The 17,494-nt window shown below is 43.2% G+C and overlaps 1 protein-coding gene across 1 annotated transcript in view; it reads left to right on the forward strand.

Moving 5' to 3' along the window:
* The window catches only part of LOC145405103 (uncharacterized protein KIAA2013 homolog), a 458,993-nt gene that overhangs the window by 81,316 nt on the left and 360,183 nt on the right, over positions 1 to 17,494 (forward strand). The window contains exon 4 of the mRNA XM_080276618.1: positions 8,379 to 8,539. Within this exon, the coding sequence (XP_080132744.1) occupies positions 8,379 to 8,539 (161 nt within the window). The remainder of the gene's footprint in view (positions 1 to 8,378; positions 8,540 to 17,494) is intronic.

Consider the following 17,494-nt stretch of genomic DNA (forward strand, 5'->3'; position numbering starts at 1 on the left):
TAAATCCGACACTCCCCTCTGCCGTTGATTATATTTCTGGTGGTCCAAGCTCAGGCACTAAGCTGCGTAGGCAGTGACATCTGGTGAAGCTTTTTGTAATTTTTTGATACAGTATGCTGAGAATCTCAGACTTATGTACAATATTTATATTGACATATTATGAAGATTATTCGTGTAAATCTAAAGTACTGTATATCGATTGTTCACTTAAGGTTATTAGGCATTTATATAAATGCTAATGTCTCGCATGTAGCCTATGTTAAATGATGAAATGAAACACCATACACCGCCTGATTCGTGTTTCAATGTATTTATATTTTTTCTGTTACTTCCAAATATTTGATGCCATATTTTACATTTATCATAAAAATAATAAACCGCCATCACTATTTTAACTCATATAACTCAAAAATTAGTATACTTGCTAAATAAACTGATATGTAAATAAATGACGAAGAATCATTCGGATGGTGAAAAGTCATCGTGGCGAATGATCTTGTTAATGATATGGCAGCAAATGGTCCCGGAACCTTCCAAATTAGGATGCATTTTACACACTGCAGCATCTTATATGCCGTGAAGTATGTTAACCCTATCAGGTTTCTGGGCCAGACAGATTATGTCTGAGCTAGAGTCAGCCGCTCTCATGCTGACTCACAACTTCATGCTACGATATTTTTCTTGATCGCTATGCGTAAATACACTTTTCATGATAGAATGTTAGTTTTTGGGTCAATTTCGAGCTAAATAGTTGTACTTTATCATCTATCTGTCTATCTATAGCCCAACGCCCTAATCCCGCAAAGGGTGGCCGCAGACAAAACGCCTCCAAGTCGCTCTGTCAACCACCATTTGACTACCTTCCCCCAAACTCACCCCCCCCCCTCCCTCATATACCTCTCAACTCCATCCCTCCACCTCATCCTCGGTCTACCCCTCCCTGCACCTCACTTACGTACACCCTCTTAGTCAGTCTTTAATTCTCCATTCTCTCCACATGTCCAAACCACCTCAGTGTATTTCTCCTATTCTTCTCAACCACATCCACCCCACAACGTTCCTTCACTTCTTCATTCGTCAACCTGTCCCTCCACGTCACTCCACAGGCTCCTCTCAAGTAACTCTTTTCCACTGCTCTCACTCTTGACTTGTTCCCCTCTTGCAAGGTCCACACCTCACTTCCATACGTCAGGGTAGGGATCACAATACTATCATGCAGTGACTTCTTAACATCCATACTCACCTCCCTATTTCTCATCGCTGCTTTCAGTGAGCCAACAACCTTCCTTCCCTGCTGTACCCTTTCACGCATTTCATACCCCTAGAGTTCCATCCTTACTCATCACACTACCCAAGTCCTTGAATGCACTCACATTCTCCAAATCCTCACCATCCATCCTCACTGTACATTCTGTGACTTCATTCCTCTCAAACACCATAACTTTACTTTTGTTTACATTAACTTTCAGCTTCCTCCTCCTACACACTGTCCCAAATTCATTCACCAAACCATGCAACTCCCATTCATCTTCACTCAACAATACTGTATCATCAGCAAACAGCAACACCGGAATCTTCCACATCTCACCCTCATTCATTAGAGCCACCCCCACATCCACTGCCCTACCTTGCACCTCCTTTACAACCCCATCCATGTATATATTAAACAGCCATGGTGACATCACACAACCCTGTTTCAGTCCCACATTGAGATCAAAGAACTCACTCAGCTCACCATCCACTCGCACCGTAGCCCTAGCTCCTTCGTACATATTCTTCACAGCACTCAACGATTTCCCCTCCACTCCATATATTCTTAATACAGTACCTTCCACATACCTTGGCAATCTATTCTGTCATAAGCTTTCTCCAAGTCCATGAAGGCAGCATACACTTTCTTTCCCTTCTCTAGATACTTCTCCACTGAACATCTTAGAATAAATATCTGATCTACACACCCTTTTCCCTTCTTAAATCCCCCTTGTTCTTCTCCAACTAGCTCCTGTGTCATATGCCTAACCCTATCAATGAGTATTCTACCATATATTATACCAGTCACACTAGGAAGGCAAATACCCCTATGGTTACCACATACTTCTCTCTCCCCTTTTCCTTTGTATAAAGGAACAATTATACCTGATTTCCAGTCCTCTGGAACTCTTCCCTCTTCCCAAGCCAATCTACACAACTTCCATATCCACTCCACAACAACCTCATCCCCATACCTCAGCATTTCACCACACACTTCATCAATTCCTGGGGCCTTTCCCAACTTGATCTTCTTCATTGCTTCCACTACTTCTGCCCTACTGATCTCTTCCTCCCTCCTCTCATCTCTTCTTCTCCCAGCCATGCCCCAACCACTTATACTTGCACTGCTCTCACTCTCTACATTCAACAAATCCTCAAAGTGCTCCTTCCATCTCCTCAATTTCTCTCTCTTCTCCACCAGCACTCTGTTATTCCTGTCTTTCACTCCCCTACTAATTCCCCTTTCACACTGTCTTACTTTCTTTACCTCCTTCCAAAACATTTTCTTACTCTATCTCCATTTCACACTCAGATTCCTCCCAAACTCTTCATCCACTTACTTCTTACTCTCCTTCACCAGTCTCTTCACCTCCCTTCTCCTGCTCACATATACTTCTCTCTTCTCTCTCTCATTTTCTCTCCTACCTCTACTCGCTAACCATTCACCATATGCCTTCTTCTTTTGTTCCACAGCTCGTTTCACCTCATCATTCCACCATGCTGTCCCTTTCACACCCTTGCATCTCCTCCTCACTCCACAAACCATCTCACACGCTGCGCCTATCTCTTCCGTGAATATCTTACATACGTCTTCCACCCCTTGCATCTGCTCTAGCTCATACCTTCCCAATCTTTCATCCACTATGCTCTTATACTCTGCCATTTTCTCCCTATCTTGCAAATTCTCCACTCTTCTCACAGGAGCTGTTTCCTCCTGTCTTCCCCTACGTCTCCTCAACCATTTTCTTTGCAGCTTTACCTTGGCCATCACTAAGTGATGGTCCAAGACTCCATTCCCCCACCCTCTCCACACTCTTGCATCTAACACATGTCTTCTCAATCGCTCATCCACACACACGTAATCTATCATTGCCTTTTGTTCAACAAGTTCACTATCCATCCTCCTCATTACCCTCCATGTATACTGGTGGATCATCTTATGCCGAAAGTAGGTTTGGCTATTGCCAACCCCTTACCAGCACAGATGTCCACTAAAGCACTTCCTTTCCCATCTACTTCAGCTGGCACACCCCACTGACCAACCACTCCATCCACTCGTACATTCCCAACTTTGACATTCATGTCTCCAATCAAAAGCACTCTCTCGCTCCACTCAAATTTTTTCATAGTAAGTTCAAAAAGGGATAACAAAGAAAATAAAAAGTCATAATGACGAGTTGAAGTTATGCGAAAACCAAAAATTTTATACCTCTCTGTGGAAAGATATTCGGCAAAAAAAAAGTATATACAGTATATACTGTATTAAAGTTATATAAATCTGACTTAAACCATGCGAAACTACAATAAATTTTCTTCATAGTGCTATATAGATTATGGTTATTTATGCATTTTCTTGCACAGTAAAGTGAATGGAAAAAGATGGAAATTTTTTTATGATTCTCGGCTGCATATTCACTTTGCAGTCTTTTTCTTTGATTGGTCAGTGTACTGTACGTCTTTTATGATTGAATGCTGGTTGTGGTGTACAGTCACTACTTGTTATACATTGAACCGGTATACGATAATTGGCTACGACGATAACAAAAAAGTTACACCCCAAAATCCAAATTACGATGAATTTCTTGCTATAACAACATTGCCACTGGAAAATTTCGTACAAAGCGCCAGGCGCAAGCAAGGCGACCATCGCTCGTCTCAGGCAAGATTGTGGACCCGGTGTGCAGAGCATTGTTTTAGTTTAGTTGCACAGTCCCCCCAGCCCTTCCAAGCCCTGTCTTTTCCACTCGTTCACGTGTGCCCCCCTGTTATCGTCACCTCTCAGCCAAGCATTGTACTACAGCATACATCGTGTAGCACCAGGCCAACGTTTTGCAAGTGTGATTATTGTGTTGTTGCAATGATTTACTGTATGTGAGTAATGCTGCCTGTATTGGTGTGATAGTGTTTGTTTTGGTGAACTACTGTACTGTGTACTGTAAGCACTAGCTGTCCCCCAACCTCGGGGAGGGACGACTTGGACCGACATAGAAAGTGATTGTGGTGGGTTGTCATTTTTGTTTCTGTCTTGGGTAGGTGATTTTGGGAAGCTGAGTTGATGTAACCCCCTTTTTATAATGTATTTCAATATCCCGATTTATGATAAACTTGTTTTCCGTTAAGGTATGATCTGACGTAACCCCATCGTATAATGAGCAGTGACTGTATTTTAAAGCTGAATAGTTGTAGTTTATCATAGTATATTCAAAAAAGGAAAACAAAGAAAATAAAAAGTCAGAATGATGAGGTGAAATTAGGTGAAAACCAAAAATTTTATACCTTGCTGTAGAAAAATATTCATCAATAAAAATCAGATAAAGCTATATAAATCTGGTTTAAACCATGCAAAACTACAATAAATTACCTTTACAGCACTGTGTATATTATGGTTATTTGTGCATTTTATTGTGTGGTTAAGTGAAAGGAAAAAGATGCACAATTATATTATGATTCTCAGCCACATATCCGTCACCCTTATAAAGAAATTGCCAAGTCATTTTTCGACGATTTCTGGATTTTTGCCTAAATCAATTCCTCATTACGTGGCGCATCTATTGGTATAGCTGCCTTTGGCAGGTCTAGGGTGTGAGTGGTCTAAAATACGCCTCAAGTTTCTGCCTAAGTCATTTAAAAGTTAAGAAAATGAGACAGGTTTTTCTCATATTTCCCGAAAAGTAGAAAAAATGACATAGGCAGTTTCTTTATGAGGGTGACGATATATTTTTTTTCTTTGATTGCTCCTTGTAAATATACTTTTCATTGTAGAATGCTTGATGTGGTATTGTTTTGAAGCTGAATAGTTGTAGTTTTTAGTAAAATGTACAAAAAAGGAAAACAAAGAAAATAAGTCAAAATGACACATATATGTTTGAGGAAAAGTGCAAAGCAATTACATGATCTCCAACCATCACAACAGCAGCAGTGCAACTGCCTTTGTTCCCTGCCCTGAGATGAAGCCAGAAGTCATACCACGTGCACTGCCTGCCATGCACAAAGCAACCATCCCACGACATCATGCCCGAGTTTCTTTGTTATGATACATAAATGCAATTTGTGGTAAATATTGTACAAAAGTATCTTAAAATGATAATTAAATGCTTCATCGGAATCTCTGAGGATGGATTTGAAATGACATTCAAAATTGTCATCGGAATCTCAAAGGGTTAATGGTCATGCCATGTAGCTTACCTGATGCCTGTAAAAGGAACTCAAGAGATTTTCTTATGTTTTATCATTTCCAGAAATTGGTGACACTGATCAGGCATATACTAAAATAAGTTGACCCTTGTTATCTGGGGGGGGAGGTTAGGTTCCAGAGACCCCCACGAAAGGCAGATTCTGCGGATACTCAAGCCATCATCACAAAATGGCATATTATTTCCACATAAGCTAAGCACATCCCTGAAAAAATAAAAACATACTTTAAAATATTACAAATACATATTAACACTCACAAAAAGACTGTGTGTTCTCTTCCTAACCTTCGTGCAATGATGAGGATTGCCTGACTTCAGACAACGACATTCCACTTTTCAACATATCTAAAATCCCTATTTTCTCTGCCAATGAAAACACCTTATGCTCTCTCTTTGGCTTAGAGGGATTGCTTTTATCCTTTACTTGTTTCTGGGGAGCCATTTTTCACTTACACAATGAAAGTACAGTAAAACCTCGATATAACGGACTTCAATAGACCAGAATTCGCTTTTATCGGTCTCGAGGAGCTACCGGACTAAATTCCTATATATCGGAAAAAGTCTGATAAAGCCAGAAGCAGTCTGGACTGCCTGACCACTTCAGCTTTGTTCACCACAATAAGGTAAATAAAAGACATGTTTATCAGTGTGCAGTACAGTATTTTTATATATATATTATACCATTTGATTAATGCAGTGAAGTTATAACACAGTACAGTACCTCAGTGGTAGTCAAAACAGTTTAAAAACCTTTCATGCAATCTGAACTAATGTCTGATATGTCAGAAAAAGTCTGGGTTAGCAGGGGGAAGTCCGGATGTCGGTTTTATCGGAATTTCGCATTTTTCGGAATGGTTTGGGCCCCAATTAGTCCATTATAGTGAGGTCTTACTGTACAGTAGAGTTGTAAACACGAGAAGGGCAACGACATAAGTAGTGAACTGACTGCTGTTTACAATAAGACTGGCGGAGTGGCAGGAATGCCCGTGGGTGCGGGTATGCTAATTGTAGTGACAAAAGAAGTGAGCATTGCATGCCAATTTCAGATTAAGTTACAGTGTACAGTACAGTATTAAGATAAGTTTGATCCATTGAAACTTACATCCGTGGATGCATAATCCATGGATAACAAGGGTCTACTGTACTGCCCCTGATATTTTCCACTTCACCTTCATTACGCATAGTTGCATGACTTTCACCACTGTTAGAATCACAAGGCACAGTTGGGCTTGGGTATGTCCAGGTCTTGTAAATCATTGCCACCTGAGATTTCCATAATTTCTTGGGGGGACGTCTTTTAACACAGAAATGATCATACACTGTCCATTGGTAGAGTTTATGTACAGTCTCAACAATCTCCTGGTCGAGCAGCTTCATTAAGGAGATTGTTCTGAAGATAAAAACATTATGTGCACATAAGGATGCTAATTGTTGAGGAAGGTCAAGTCTCCAGGTGTTATCAGCCAAAAGAAAGATCTTAAAGGGAATTCCCAGCTCTTCTCACTTCCACCACAAAGCACATATCAAACCAGTCTAGACGGACTCGATGTTGTCCATTCTTCGTTATTGTATTACCCGTGCATGCCTAATTCCTCCGTGTGCCACAGATGCTAGAAGGAACAGGAATGTTTAGCAGTGTGAATGATAACATGCTTCATGTTGTGGGTCCTGAACTGGTTGACATCAAAAATCACGGAGATGTGTTACTTGTCGGCCATTTGTCCCTTTGTCTGCCATTGTTGCTTGAAGATGTATTGTATACTTGGCATTGCCATCCAAAACAGTGCCATTTCATACAGGCTATGTGTATCTAGTCACAGGGATACCCACCTTCCTCAGTCACTGCTTTCAGAATCTGAGGGAACCCACCTGCTGTCACTTCATTAATGCTGTCCTGCTTACCCCCTATGCTAGCTCTTTTCAAGCTCATATGCATGACAAATGAGTTGAACCAGCTGCAGAAAGCCTTTAATACCTGGAATTCTTGACTTTGGACAATATGCTGCTGCTACATAAAATGTTCTTGCCTGCTGTTGGATATCCATGGAGTCCAGGGACACTTTTTCCTCCTCATATTGTACAGTATAACATCAGGTATGGCGCAGCAGTCACCAGAGAAGCATCAGACACCCTCAGTCTTTGGTCCATTGTCAAGGTGCCATAGGCCTTCACCATAATGAGGATCTTCTCATGGCCTGTGTAGGTCGTTCTGAAGATTAACTCATTGACATTGTAGTCTTTGGCAGTGTCATTTCTTCTCCCCTACTTTGATTCTTCAAATAATTTTCTTTTGCTGATGGTTGAGGGACTTTCATGTCTTCCTGGATGGGTTAGGAGGAAACATAGGTGCACAGAATAATGCTATCTTGACAATAGTGCTCATAATCTTGGTTGAATGCCATGCTCCACAAGTCATAGACCCTCTGAGGGAAGACCGTCCAGACGTGGTGTGGGTGGCAGATAGGTGATGTCACTGGCTTTGGGGTGTGTTTTGAGCTGTGGACCAGTCATGTGCCTCATGCTGCAGCAGATTCTTCTTTACAGTGAGAGATTATGCCATAGCCATATTGCAGTAGCTTTGAGGGCCTGAAGATATTCATTCTGCCATTGATCGGCATTTTGAAGAGTGCATTATAGGTGAGCTGAGTGTACTGGTATAGGGATATGGTAACAGGTGTGTCTTGACACCTGTAGCATGTAACTTGATACTTTATCTCATACAGCATAGATGTAAGGAGATTGTAACTGGAAGAGTAGTCCTTTCTTTGAATTGTATCCCAATTGAATCATAATAGCCTTGTTCTAGATCTCTCATGCCTTGTTTGCATGGTACACAGTATGATGTGTACTTCAGTGAAAAATATACTGTGCTAGAAGAATAAGTTGTGAGCTCTAACTACATATTGCCAGTAACAGACTTATTTATCTCTGCAGGTCATGTGGTGAAGGAGGCAGTGGTGACAGAATACACCAGTGGGGTTGTACAGCGAATACAGTCATGGGAAGGAGTAGGGAGTCAGCTTGGTGCATTGGACGTGCTTTACCACACGTACGCCCATCGCACCATGCCTTCGCTCCTTCTCCAGGACATTAAGGTTAGAGTACTTCTGAAACTGAGGTCATTGCAAATTGGAGTTGATTTTGCTTTAGTAAAGAGTGGGGATTTTTTTTTTTTTTTTTAAATACCACAATAACAATTCTTAATCAAGGCTTTTTTATTTATATGTGTATGATCCACTCACTTGATGTAGTTCTGCCTACTTCTTCCTTAGCCTTTATCCTTCTTTTTCTGTGCCTGCCCTCCACTCTTCCCATTTCTCCCATCTTTCCTGTCACTTCTTATTGCTTTTCTTTTCTTTACAGGTGACTTTACATTGAGTGACAAGCCAAATGGTTTCCTGTAAGCCAAGACACCATTTACAACACTGGGTGGTAACCATATTACCAACCCATACATGCTCCCTACGTGTCAAGTGGGTTGGTGGAGGGTTAGTGCCCCTCCCCATAAAACAAATAACTCAAACTCAAATGGCCACCCCCTATGGGATTATGGCGTCTGGCAATAGATAGATAGATAGATGTTTGGCATGTAGGGGAGAGCAGGCAGAGGCAGATGGGCAGGAAGTATTAATCTAGCTGGAGAGTCTCTTTGAGTGTTTGGAGGAGTTTTGTTATTTATGGGGACATGATATGTGTTGGAGGTAAATACCTTATTAATAATTCTTAATCAAGGCTTTCTGCATCGTGTGTGTGTGTGTGTGTGTGTGTGTGTGTGTGTGTGTGTGTGTGTGTGTGTGTGAGAGAGAGAGAGAGAGAGAGAGAAAGCGAGCATGCAGAGGCATATAGGCAGGAAAGCATTAAGTATGCTGGAGAATCTCATGAGTGTTTAGAGGAATTTTGTTATTCAGGGGGATGTGATGTGTGTTGAAGATAGGGCTGGAGGTATCTTGATGTCAAGGGCAAAAGGTGGTTTGAAAAAGTTCAAGTTGTTGCTCCTTCTGACATATAGAGAGCTCTCCTTTTGTGGTAAGGGATCTTTGTATGCAGTGTGTGTTAAGAGTGTAGTGCTGTATGGTAGAGACTTGGGTAGTGAAGGAGTAGGATATATGTAGGCTTAAATGTGCAGAGATAAGAATGATTAGGTGGTTATTAAGTGAAATTAGTGCATCTGTGAATGACAGGCCTGGGGGATTAGGATTATGAACGAAGGCTTGAGAGGAAAGATAGGATCTGGATGCACTAGTGTTGTGATGAGGTGTAGATTGAGATGTTTTGGATCATGTGGAGAGGATGGAAGTTGACAGGTGGGTGTGCAGGGTGAGAGGTGTGATTGTTGAGAGTAGAGTTGCGAGAAGCAGACCTTTGATGAGGTCATGAAGTGTGACCTCAGGGATAAGGGACTGAATAAAGAGGGCATTAGAGATCAAGCAGCCTGGAGAGCTGCTCTTAAATGACCAAGGCTAATGTATACATGCATGTTTGAGCATTTATAAACAAGCGAATGAATGAATGAGACTATAATGACCATGATTTAATGTGAAATAATGGGATTCTCACTGGAGAAAAAGACTGATGGAATAGTTGTCGGACTTACTGTAGGTGATAGGTAATTTGAAGTGTATAGGTATGGATGAGGTGGAGTTGGAGTTCATGGGAATTGAATGGTGTATGACTGAGAGTGTGGCCTATTTAATTGAGCATGCTGTTGTTTATTCTAGCTCTGTCAGGTTACTTCTGGCTCTCTGTACCCTACTTCTCCCCATCCTTGCGTGGGAAACAAGGTCATGATGATGGTGATGATGAATCAATAGAAACTTTGATGTGTAGTAACTCATCACTTGCAGTACTCCTTGTGAACGTGTGTGTTTTCGTTTTTGTTTTCGTTTTTAAAGGCTCCAACATGCTTGCATGTGTCGGCCTTGATCACCTAATGGCGGCTCTCCATGCTGCACGATCCATTGCAGCCTCCCTGTTCAGTCCCTTAACCCTAAGGTCACACTTAATGACCTCGTCCCATGTCTTTCTCGGTCTACCCCTCACAACCCCACCCCCAATATTAACACTTCTCACCTTCCCTACCCAACTATCATCCCCCATCCTCTCCACATGTCCAAACCACCTCAATCTACCTCTCCTCATCACAACACCAATACAATCCAGTCCCATCCTACCTCTCAACTCTTCCATTGTAAACCCAGCCCCTCCAGGCCTTGGATGCAGGGACGCACTGCACATCCACCTAATCATTGTCATTTCTGTACGTCTGAGCCGGCGAATGTCTTCCTCCTTCACTGCCCAGGTCTCACTGCCATACAGCATTACACTCCTAACACACGCTGCATACAAAGACCCCTTAGCACGTAGGGAGAGCCCCCTCAATGTCAGGAGAGGCAAGAGCTTCCTGAACTTCTTCCAACCACTTCTCACCCTAGCCACAGAGCTAGCTCCAGCCCCACCTCCAGCACACAACATGTCTCCTAAATAACAAAACTCTTCCACACACTCAAGAGATTCACCAGCAAGTTCAATTCTTTCACGTCTGACGATCTCCACCTGCTCACCCCGGCATGCCGTACACACAAAATCAGCATTATCTCGCAGTCTACCTCTGATACCACTACATCTCTTGTGCACCCATTTATCACACACACCGCACAAGATGGAATTGCTTCCCACGCCCTTGTGGCAAACTGCACATGGCCACTCTCCCTCGTCTTTGACAGTACCGCCACCAACCCTAGATATCATCACTTTTGTTTTATCTGCATTTACCCTTAAACCCTTTTGCCCCATACCATCTCTCCACTTCCTAAACCTTTCCTCCGCCTCCCTTTCATTCTCTGCAATCAACACCAAATCATCAGCATACAACAACTCCCACGGGAGTCCGTTTCTAAAGTCACGTGAAAGGGCTTCAAGTACCATGATAAACAACATGGGACTCAAGACTGACCCCTGATGCACACCAACATTCACGGAAAACTCATCACTCAAATCTCCATTCACTCTCACCTGGGTGTGAGCACCCACATACATGGCCATAACCACCCTAACCAGCCACTCCTCCAAGCCAAGCTTTCTCATTGCCCACTTCACCACCTCTCTAGGGACTCTGTCAAAGGCCTTTTCCAAATCAACAAAAACAAAATAAAGATCCCTTCTCCTACCAATATATTTTTCCTGAAGCTGTCGAACAATGAATATGGCATCAGTGGTCCCCCTACCTGGCATAAACCCAAACTGCATCTCATCAATATTCACTCTTTCTCTAATCATACCTTCTAAAACTCTCTCCATTACCTTCATTATCTGATCTAAAAGCTTTATACCTCTATAATTCCCTCTTTCCAGGGCATCACCCTTCCCTTTATACACATTTACAATTACACTCTTCAGCCAATCATCTGGGACAACACACTCATAAATAATCCTATTTATCAGGTCAGTGACTAAACTCACCCCTATATCGCCTGAGGCCTTCAACATTTCGGCAGTCAACCCAGACACACCTGCTGCCTTCCCCACCCTCATCCTGCCTATTGCCTCACTCACAGTAGCATTATCAATCAAAGGCCAAGGGCCAGACACTGGATCTGCTGGCTCCAAACCTTCCCTGTCCCAGTCAAACTCCTCATTCAACAACCGGTTATAATGCTCTCTCCATGCATCTTTAATATCCTCACTGTTCACCACTACCCTTCCTTCATCATTCTTCACACACTGCTCACCTATGATATCCCGATTATCCCTCTTCACCTGACCTGCCACCCTAAATATATTTTTCCTTTCCCCATGATTTAGGTTATCAAGTAATTGTCTCTGTGACTCAGACTTTGCCCTGTATACCTCTCTCCTAGCCCTACGCTTGGCAGCCAAATATTCCTCTTTGCTACCACCCTTCTTCCATTCCCGGAAAAGCCTTCTTTTCTCCTTAATTGCAGCTTCTACACCCTCATCCCACCACCAAGTTACTTTATGTCTTGGTGGTCCTCTTGTCCAGCCGCATGTTACATCAGTAACTCTCAAGAAATTGTTCTTGAGGGCTCTGTACTGTTCATTAACGCCTCTGTCTACAGCTCCCTGTTCAGCCACCACTCTCCTCAACTCGCTATAGAAGGCATCCCTTACTACTTGGTTTTTCAGCTTCCATATTTTCCTCCTAGGTACATAAGTCCTCTTTTTCATCATTTGTTCTTTAAGCACCATATCACAAATCAATAGTTTGTGCTGCTGCACACACTCCTCACTTCCTATAACTTTAACATCCCTCACTAACCTCCTATCAGCCCTCCTAACCAGAAAATAATCTATCTGACTGCTATTTCCCCCAGACTCATACGTAATTAACCTACTGTCTCTTTTCCTAAAATATGTGTTGCACACAATCATGTCCGTTGCCTCCCCAAACTCGAGTATCCTTTCCCCTTCTGCATTCCTTAGACCATATGCACATCCCCCATGCACTCCTTCATAACCTTGGGCTGCTTCACCTACATGACCATTTAAGTCCCCTCCCAAAATCACTATCTCATCATCCCGCATACCACCCACTACACGTATTAAATCATCCCAAAATCTATCTTTCTCTGATTCATCCAATCCTGCCTGTGGAGCATATGCCGATATAATCACAGCTATCTTTCTTCCCAACAGAATTTTCACAACCAATATCCTATCGCTTACTCTCAAAACATTCATAACATATTCCACCCATTTCTCCGCAACCATCACACCAACACCTCCATATCCGTCTGTCCTCCCCTGCCAAAACAACTTATAGCAACAGTCCTTCCCAACAATCTTTCTGGCTGATCCACCCCTGTACCGGACTTCCTGCAAACACGCCACGTCCACCCACCTCCTACTGAATGCCTCAACGACTTCCCCTGCTCTTCCCCTCAAACTTCCCACATTCCATGAACCCACCCTCATCCCCATGGGTGATTTACTGTCCTCAGGCTTGCTTTGAAACCTTTTTTGTTTTGTCATCTTCAGTATTAATAAATGGGGACAGACACAGCACAGGTCCCACTCACCGCACAATCCCAGGTCCAGGCAATGGATCTGGGACCCCTAGCCCACCAGCTTACCAGTGGCTGTGGTAGTGGCCTCGGGGCACCCTGCCAGGACAGCTGCAGGGACACCCTCCAAGCGCGTCTTGGCACTGCAACTATCCCGCCATTATACACCCACTGATAGGGCAGCCTCCTGGGACGCTACTCCCAGGTTCGGGCCCCTCTCTATTGGGCGGAAGCGGCAGCCTGGGAACCGCAATGCCCTGTACCCTCTAGCACAGGCCCGAGCCCCATCTCGCCCTGGACCCATGATCTATGCCGGCAGAACCCCCGCCACGCCTCCCCCCAGAAGTCCGCCACTAGGTAGCGGGGGCAAAGTTTTCTGGCCGCATGCCCTTGCTGGCGCCAACCCCTGTAACGTAGTGGGATACGTTGTGTGAAATGTAAAGTGCATGTGGTGTAGTGCATAGATAGTTAGAGGAAATGTTTGGGAGAGTATGCTGGTCTACTCTCCATGTTACTGTCACACTGAAAAGGTCAGCAAAGGGGGATGGTTAGATAGCTAGTGAAACCTGAGCTCCAGCTCTCCCTATCACCAGCATTCCCATTCCCCTCGGGAGTACTACCCTGTTCAGCCCGTGCTACGGCCTCCTACAGTAATCCCTCAATTATGCGGATGCTCCATACGGTATCCACTCATGCTCCATATACAGACATTAGGCCTTGGCTTTATTAGGTCCGTATCTGGATTTATTTGTCTGTAACCAGGCATGAAAGCTCTGGCTTTGGTGGCCAGCCGGCCGATAAAGTAAAAAAAGTCCATTGGATGGCTTGCTGACCTCTCCCTTCATGTGTGGGTAATAGACCACAACGTACAAGCTGAGCCGGGTCCCTACCAAATGGTGAAAGTTGTCTGGCTGCTAGGATCAGTCGTAATGTACCATCAGCATCAAGTAATACTGACCACAACCCACAATCTGACTGCAAACGCCTATCTGTCTCTCCACCGAATGGCCAAAGCCATCCGGCAGCCAGGATCACTGGTGACGTACCACCAGCACATGAGTAATACTGATCACAACCCACAAGCTGACTTAAAATGCCCATCTGCCTCCACACCGAATGGTGAAAGTCCTCTGCCCAGCCTTGCTTTTTTCCCCCAACCATCCCCTCTCCATCATCTTCCATGCTTCCCACTGCCAGGACCCAGGCTTATCTTCTCTCCCCTTCCTGTTCCATAGTCCTTCCTCCACCATTGTGCTGACCACCATCCACCAGTGAGTATTTAAAGTTTTTGGTGATATATTAGAATACTATTGGTTGTAACCATACAGTGCTCCCTTAACATCCACGGGGTTTAGGTAGCAGAGACACCCGCGTATGTTAAAAATCCGCGGATATCTGCTGCCCCCCTTAACCCATTGGCTGCAGTGGCTGTGATGACAAGGTACTGACTGTGCTCATCGTGGAGAAATAGGAGAAAAATTGTGTGTTTTCAACTCGTGTTTTAACCCACTTATCGTTAATCTTGAGAGCTAAAATTCTTGTCAGACAAACATCAATCTTTCTACTATCGTTTGCAACAAACTGCATTTCCGTAGGCACAGGAAATAGCTCAGAGAGGTGGAAATTTCCACCAAACCTCAAGATTTTTTCCATACAAAATAAGGTTACGGCCATGTTACCTCATCACAGTAATTGCATTAATAATCACCATCCACTTACTCGATGTAGTGCTGCTGTCGGGTGTCTGCCCTTTCCTCTCCTCCATCCTTCTTTCCTTCCATCCTCTTCTGTCTTTCTTTCCTTCATTCATTTCATGTCTTGCCTATGAGTAACTTTACACTCCCTCTTCTGTCTTTCTTTCCTTCTTTCTTTCCTCTTCCTTCTGCCTGTGGGTGACTCTACACTGAGTGACAAGCCAAATGGTTTCCTGTACACCAGGAAACCATTTATTACGCTGGGTGGTAACCATATAACCAAATTTTGACGCCTGGTGGTTTAGCGGGTAATAATTGCTCTCCAATCGGATTGAGCCAGTGAAGGTTTATATCCAAGGGGTGGTTGGCGTTGATTGCTCAAGTATTGCCACTCAGGGATGAGTGAGTCTGGTCACTCTCATCTTAAATGTCAGGACCAATTTGCCTAGCTCCAGGCTTCTATGCTCCTCATGGGGCAATGTAGGATTGGATGATGGATTGATGGATAAAAATAAAATACTTCTTGCCAGTCTCCTATGATTTTGTTACGATATTGCAGTGTTTACGTTAGACTTCAGCGAAACAGTAACGATGTGAGGAAAATCATTACAAACTTTACCAAACGTCATGAATGACTTTTTTTACCACTTACATTTATAAAGCTTATTGATATAATGTCATGAGTCATTTCATAGTATAGCTGCACAATTTGCAACTGCTAAAATGATTAATAACTAATGTGCTTAGCATCATGACTTCTCTGATTATCGCAAAAGTGTCACTAAATCACCTGTATTTTATCACAGTAATTCACAATACAGTATAATATAAAATAACACTTTCAGCCACTCTTGTGCGATTTGGGTGTGTATTTGCTTCGTATTGTTTACCAGAGAGAGAGTGGGGGGGGGGAGGGCAGCAAACCGGTTTAGATCAGCTCATCGAAGGGGATGAGAGAGTGAGAGAGGGGAGCAGGGAGGAGAGGGCAGCAAACCGGTTTAGACCAGCTCATTGAGGGTACATGAAAGAAAGGAATACTTCCAGCCAGCCTGTCCTAACTTTTCCCCTGATGAATTAATGACATTAATAAATGAAGTGGCCAAAAGGAAGAGTACTATATTTGATTCACTGGATAATGCCATCACTAAAACAGCCATGAACTGTGCCAGAGATAATGTTACATTTGCAGTGAACAGTGTCAGCAGAGTTCAACGAAATAAAATGCTTTAGTGAATCTGGCTTCGGTACCGTATCCACCTGCAGATATTTAAAACCGTTTATGTTATATTCACCCGAGGATATTTAAAACCGTGTATGTTAAAAACACGGATATTAAGGGATGATTGTATAACCAAATTATGGCACCAGGTGGTTTAGTGGGTAATTGTGGCACTCCAGTCAAATTGAGCCGGTGGAGGTTTATATCCAAGGGGTGGTTGGGGTTATTACTCATGTAATGCCACTCAGGGATAAGTAAGGCTGGTCACTCTCATCTTAAATGTCAGGACCAACTTGCCTAGCCCTGGGCCCCTACGCTCCCCATGGAGCAACGTAGGATTGGATGATGGCTGGATGAATGGAATATTTGTTGTATCAGAATTCTGAGAACACCACAAGAAAGCTCATGAAAATCTGCATTTAGACATATGCCTAGCTCTTGCACGGTGCAGACAAAATTTTGCACTAGGATGTTGGGAAGTTATTTGAAGGTATTTTTCACTCTTGATGAGATCATATTTTTACCGCATTTCTGTGTTTTTACTTATCAGTTTTGTGTATTTTTATTAGCTTACCCTATAATATAAACACCAGTGAAGATGATGGTATACAATTTATACCATCCATCCATCCATCCATCATCCAGTCCTACGTTGCCCCATGCGGAAAGCTAACACTTTCAGCCACTCACTTATGATTTCAGTTCAACTTGGGTGTGTATTGCATCTTATTATTTACCAGAGGGGGGGGGGGAAGAGAGCAGCAAACCAGTTTAGACCAGCTCATCGAGGGGGAAGAGGGGGGGGGGGCAGGAAACCGGTTTAGACCAGCTCATCGAGGGGGACGAGAGAGAGAGGAAGAGGGGGTAGGGCAGCAAACCGGTTTAGAGCAGCTCATCGAGGGTACATGAAAGAAAGGAATACTTCCAGCCAGCCTGTCCTAACTTTTCCCCTGATGAATTAATGGCATTAATAAATGAAGTGGCCAAAAGGAAGAGTGTTATGTTTGATTCATTGGATAATGCCATCACTAAAACAGCCATGAACTGTTCTTGGGATAATGTTACATTTACAGAGTTAGGAGAGTTCAACGAGATAAAATGCATTAGTAAATCTGG

This window comes from Coenobita brevimanus, chromosome 65 (genome assembly GCF_032717465.1).
Source record: "Coenobita brevimanus isolate Jiangsu-jjx chromosome 65, ASM3271746v2, whole genome shotgun sequence".
NCBI lineage: Eukaryota > Metazoa > Arthropoda > Malacostraca > Decapoda > Coenobitidae > Coenobita > Coenobita brevimanus.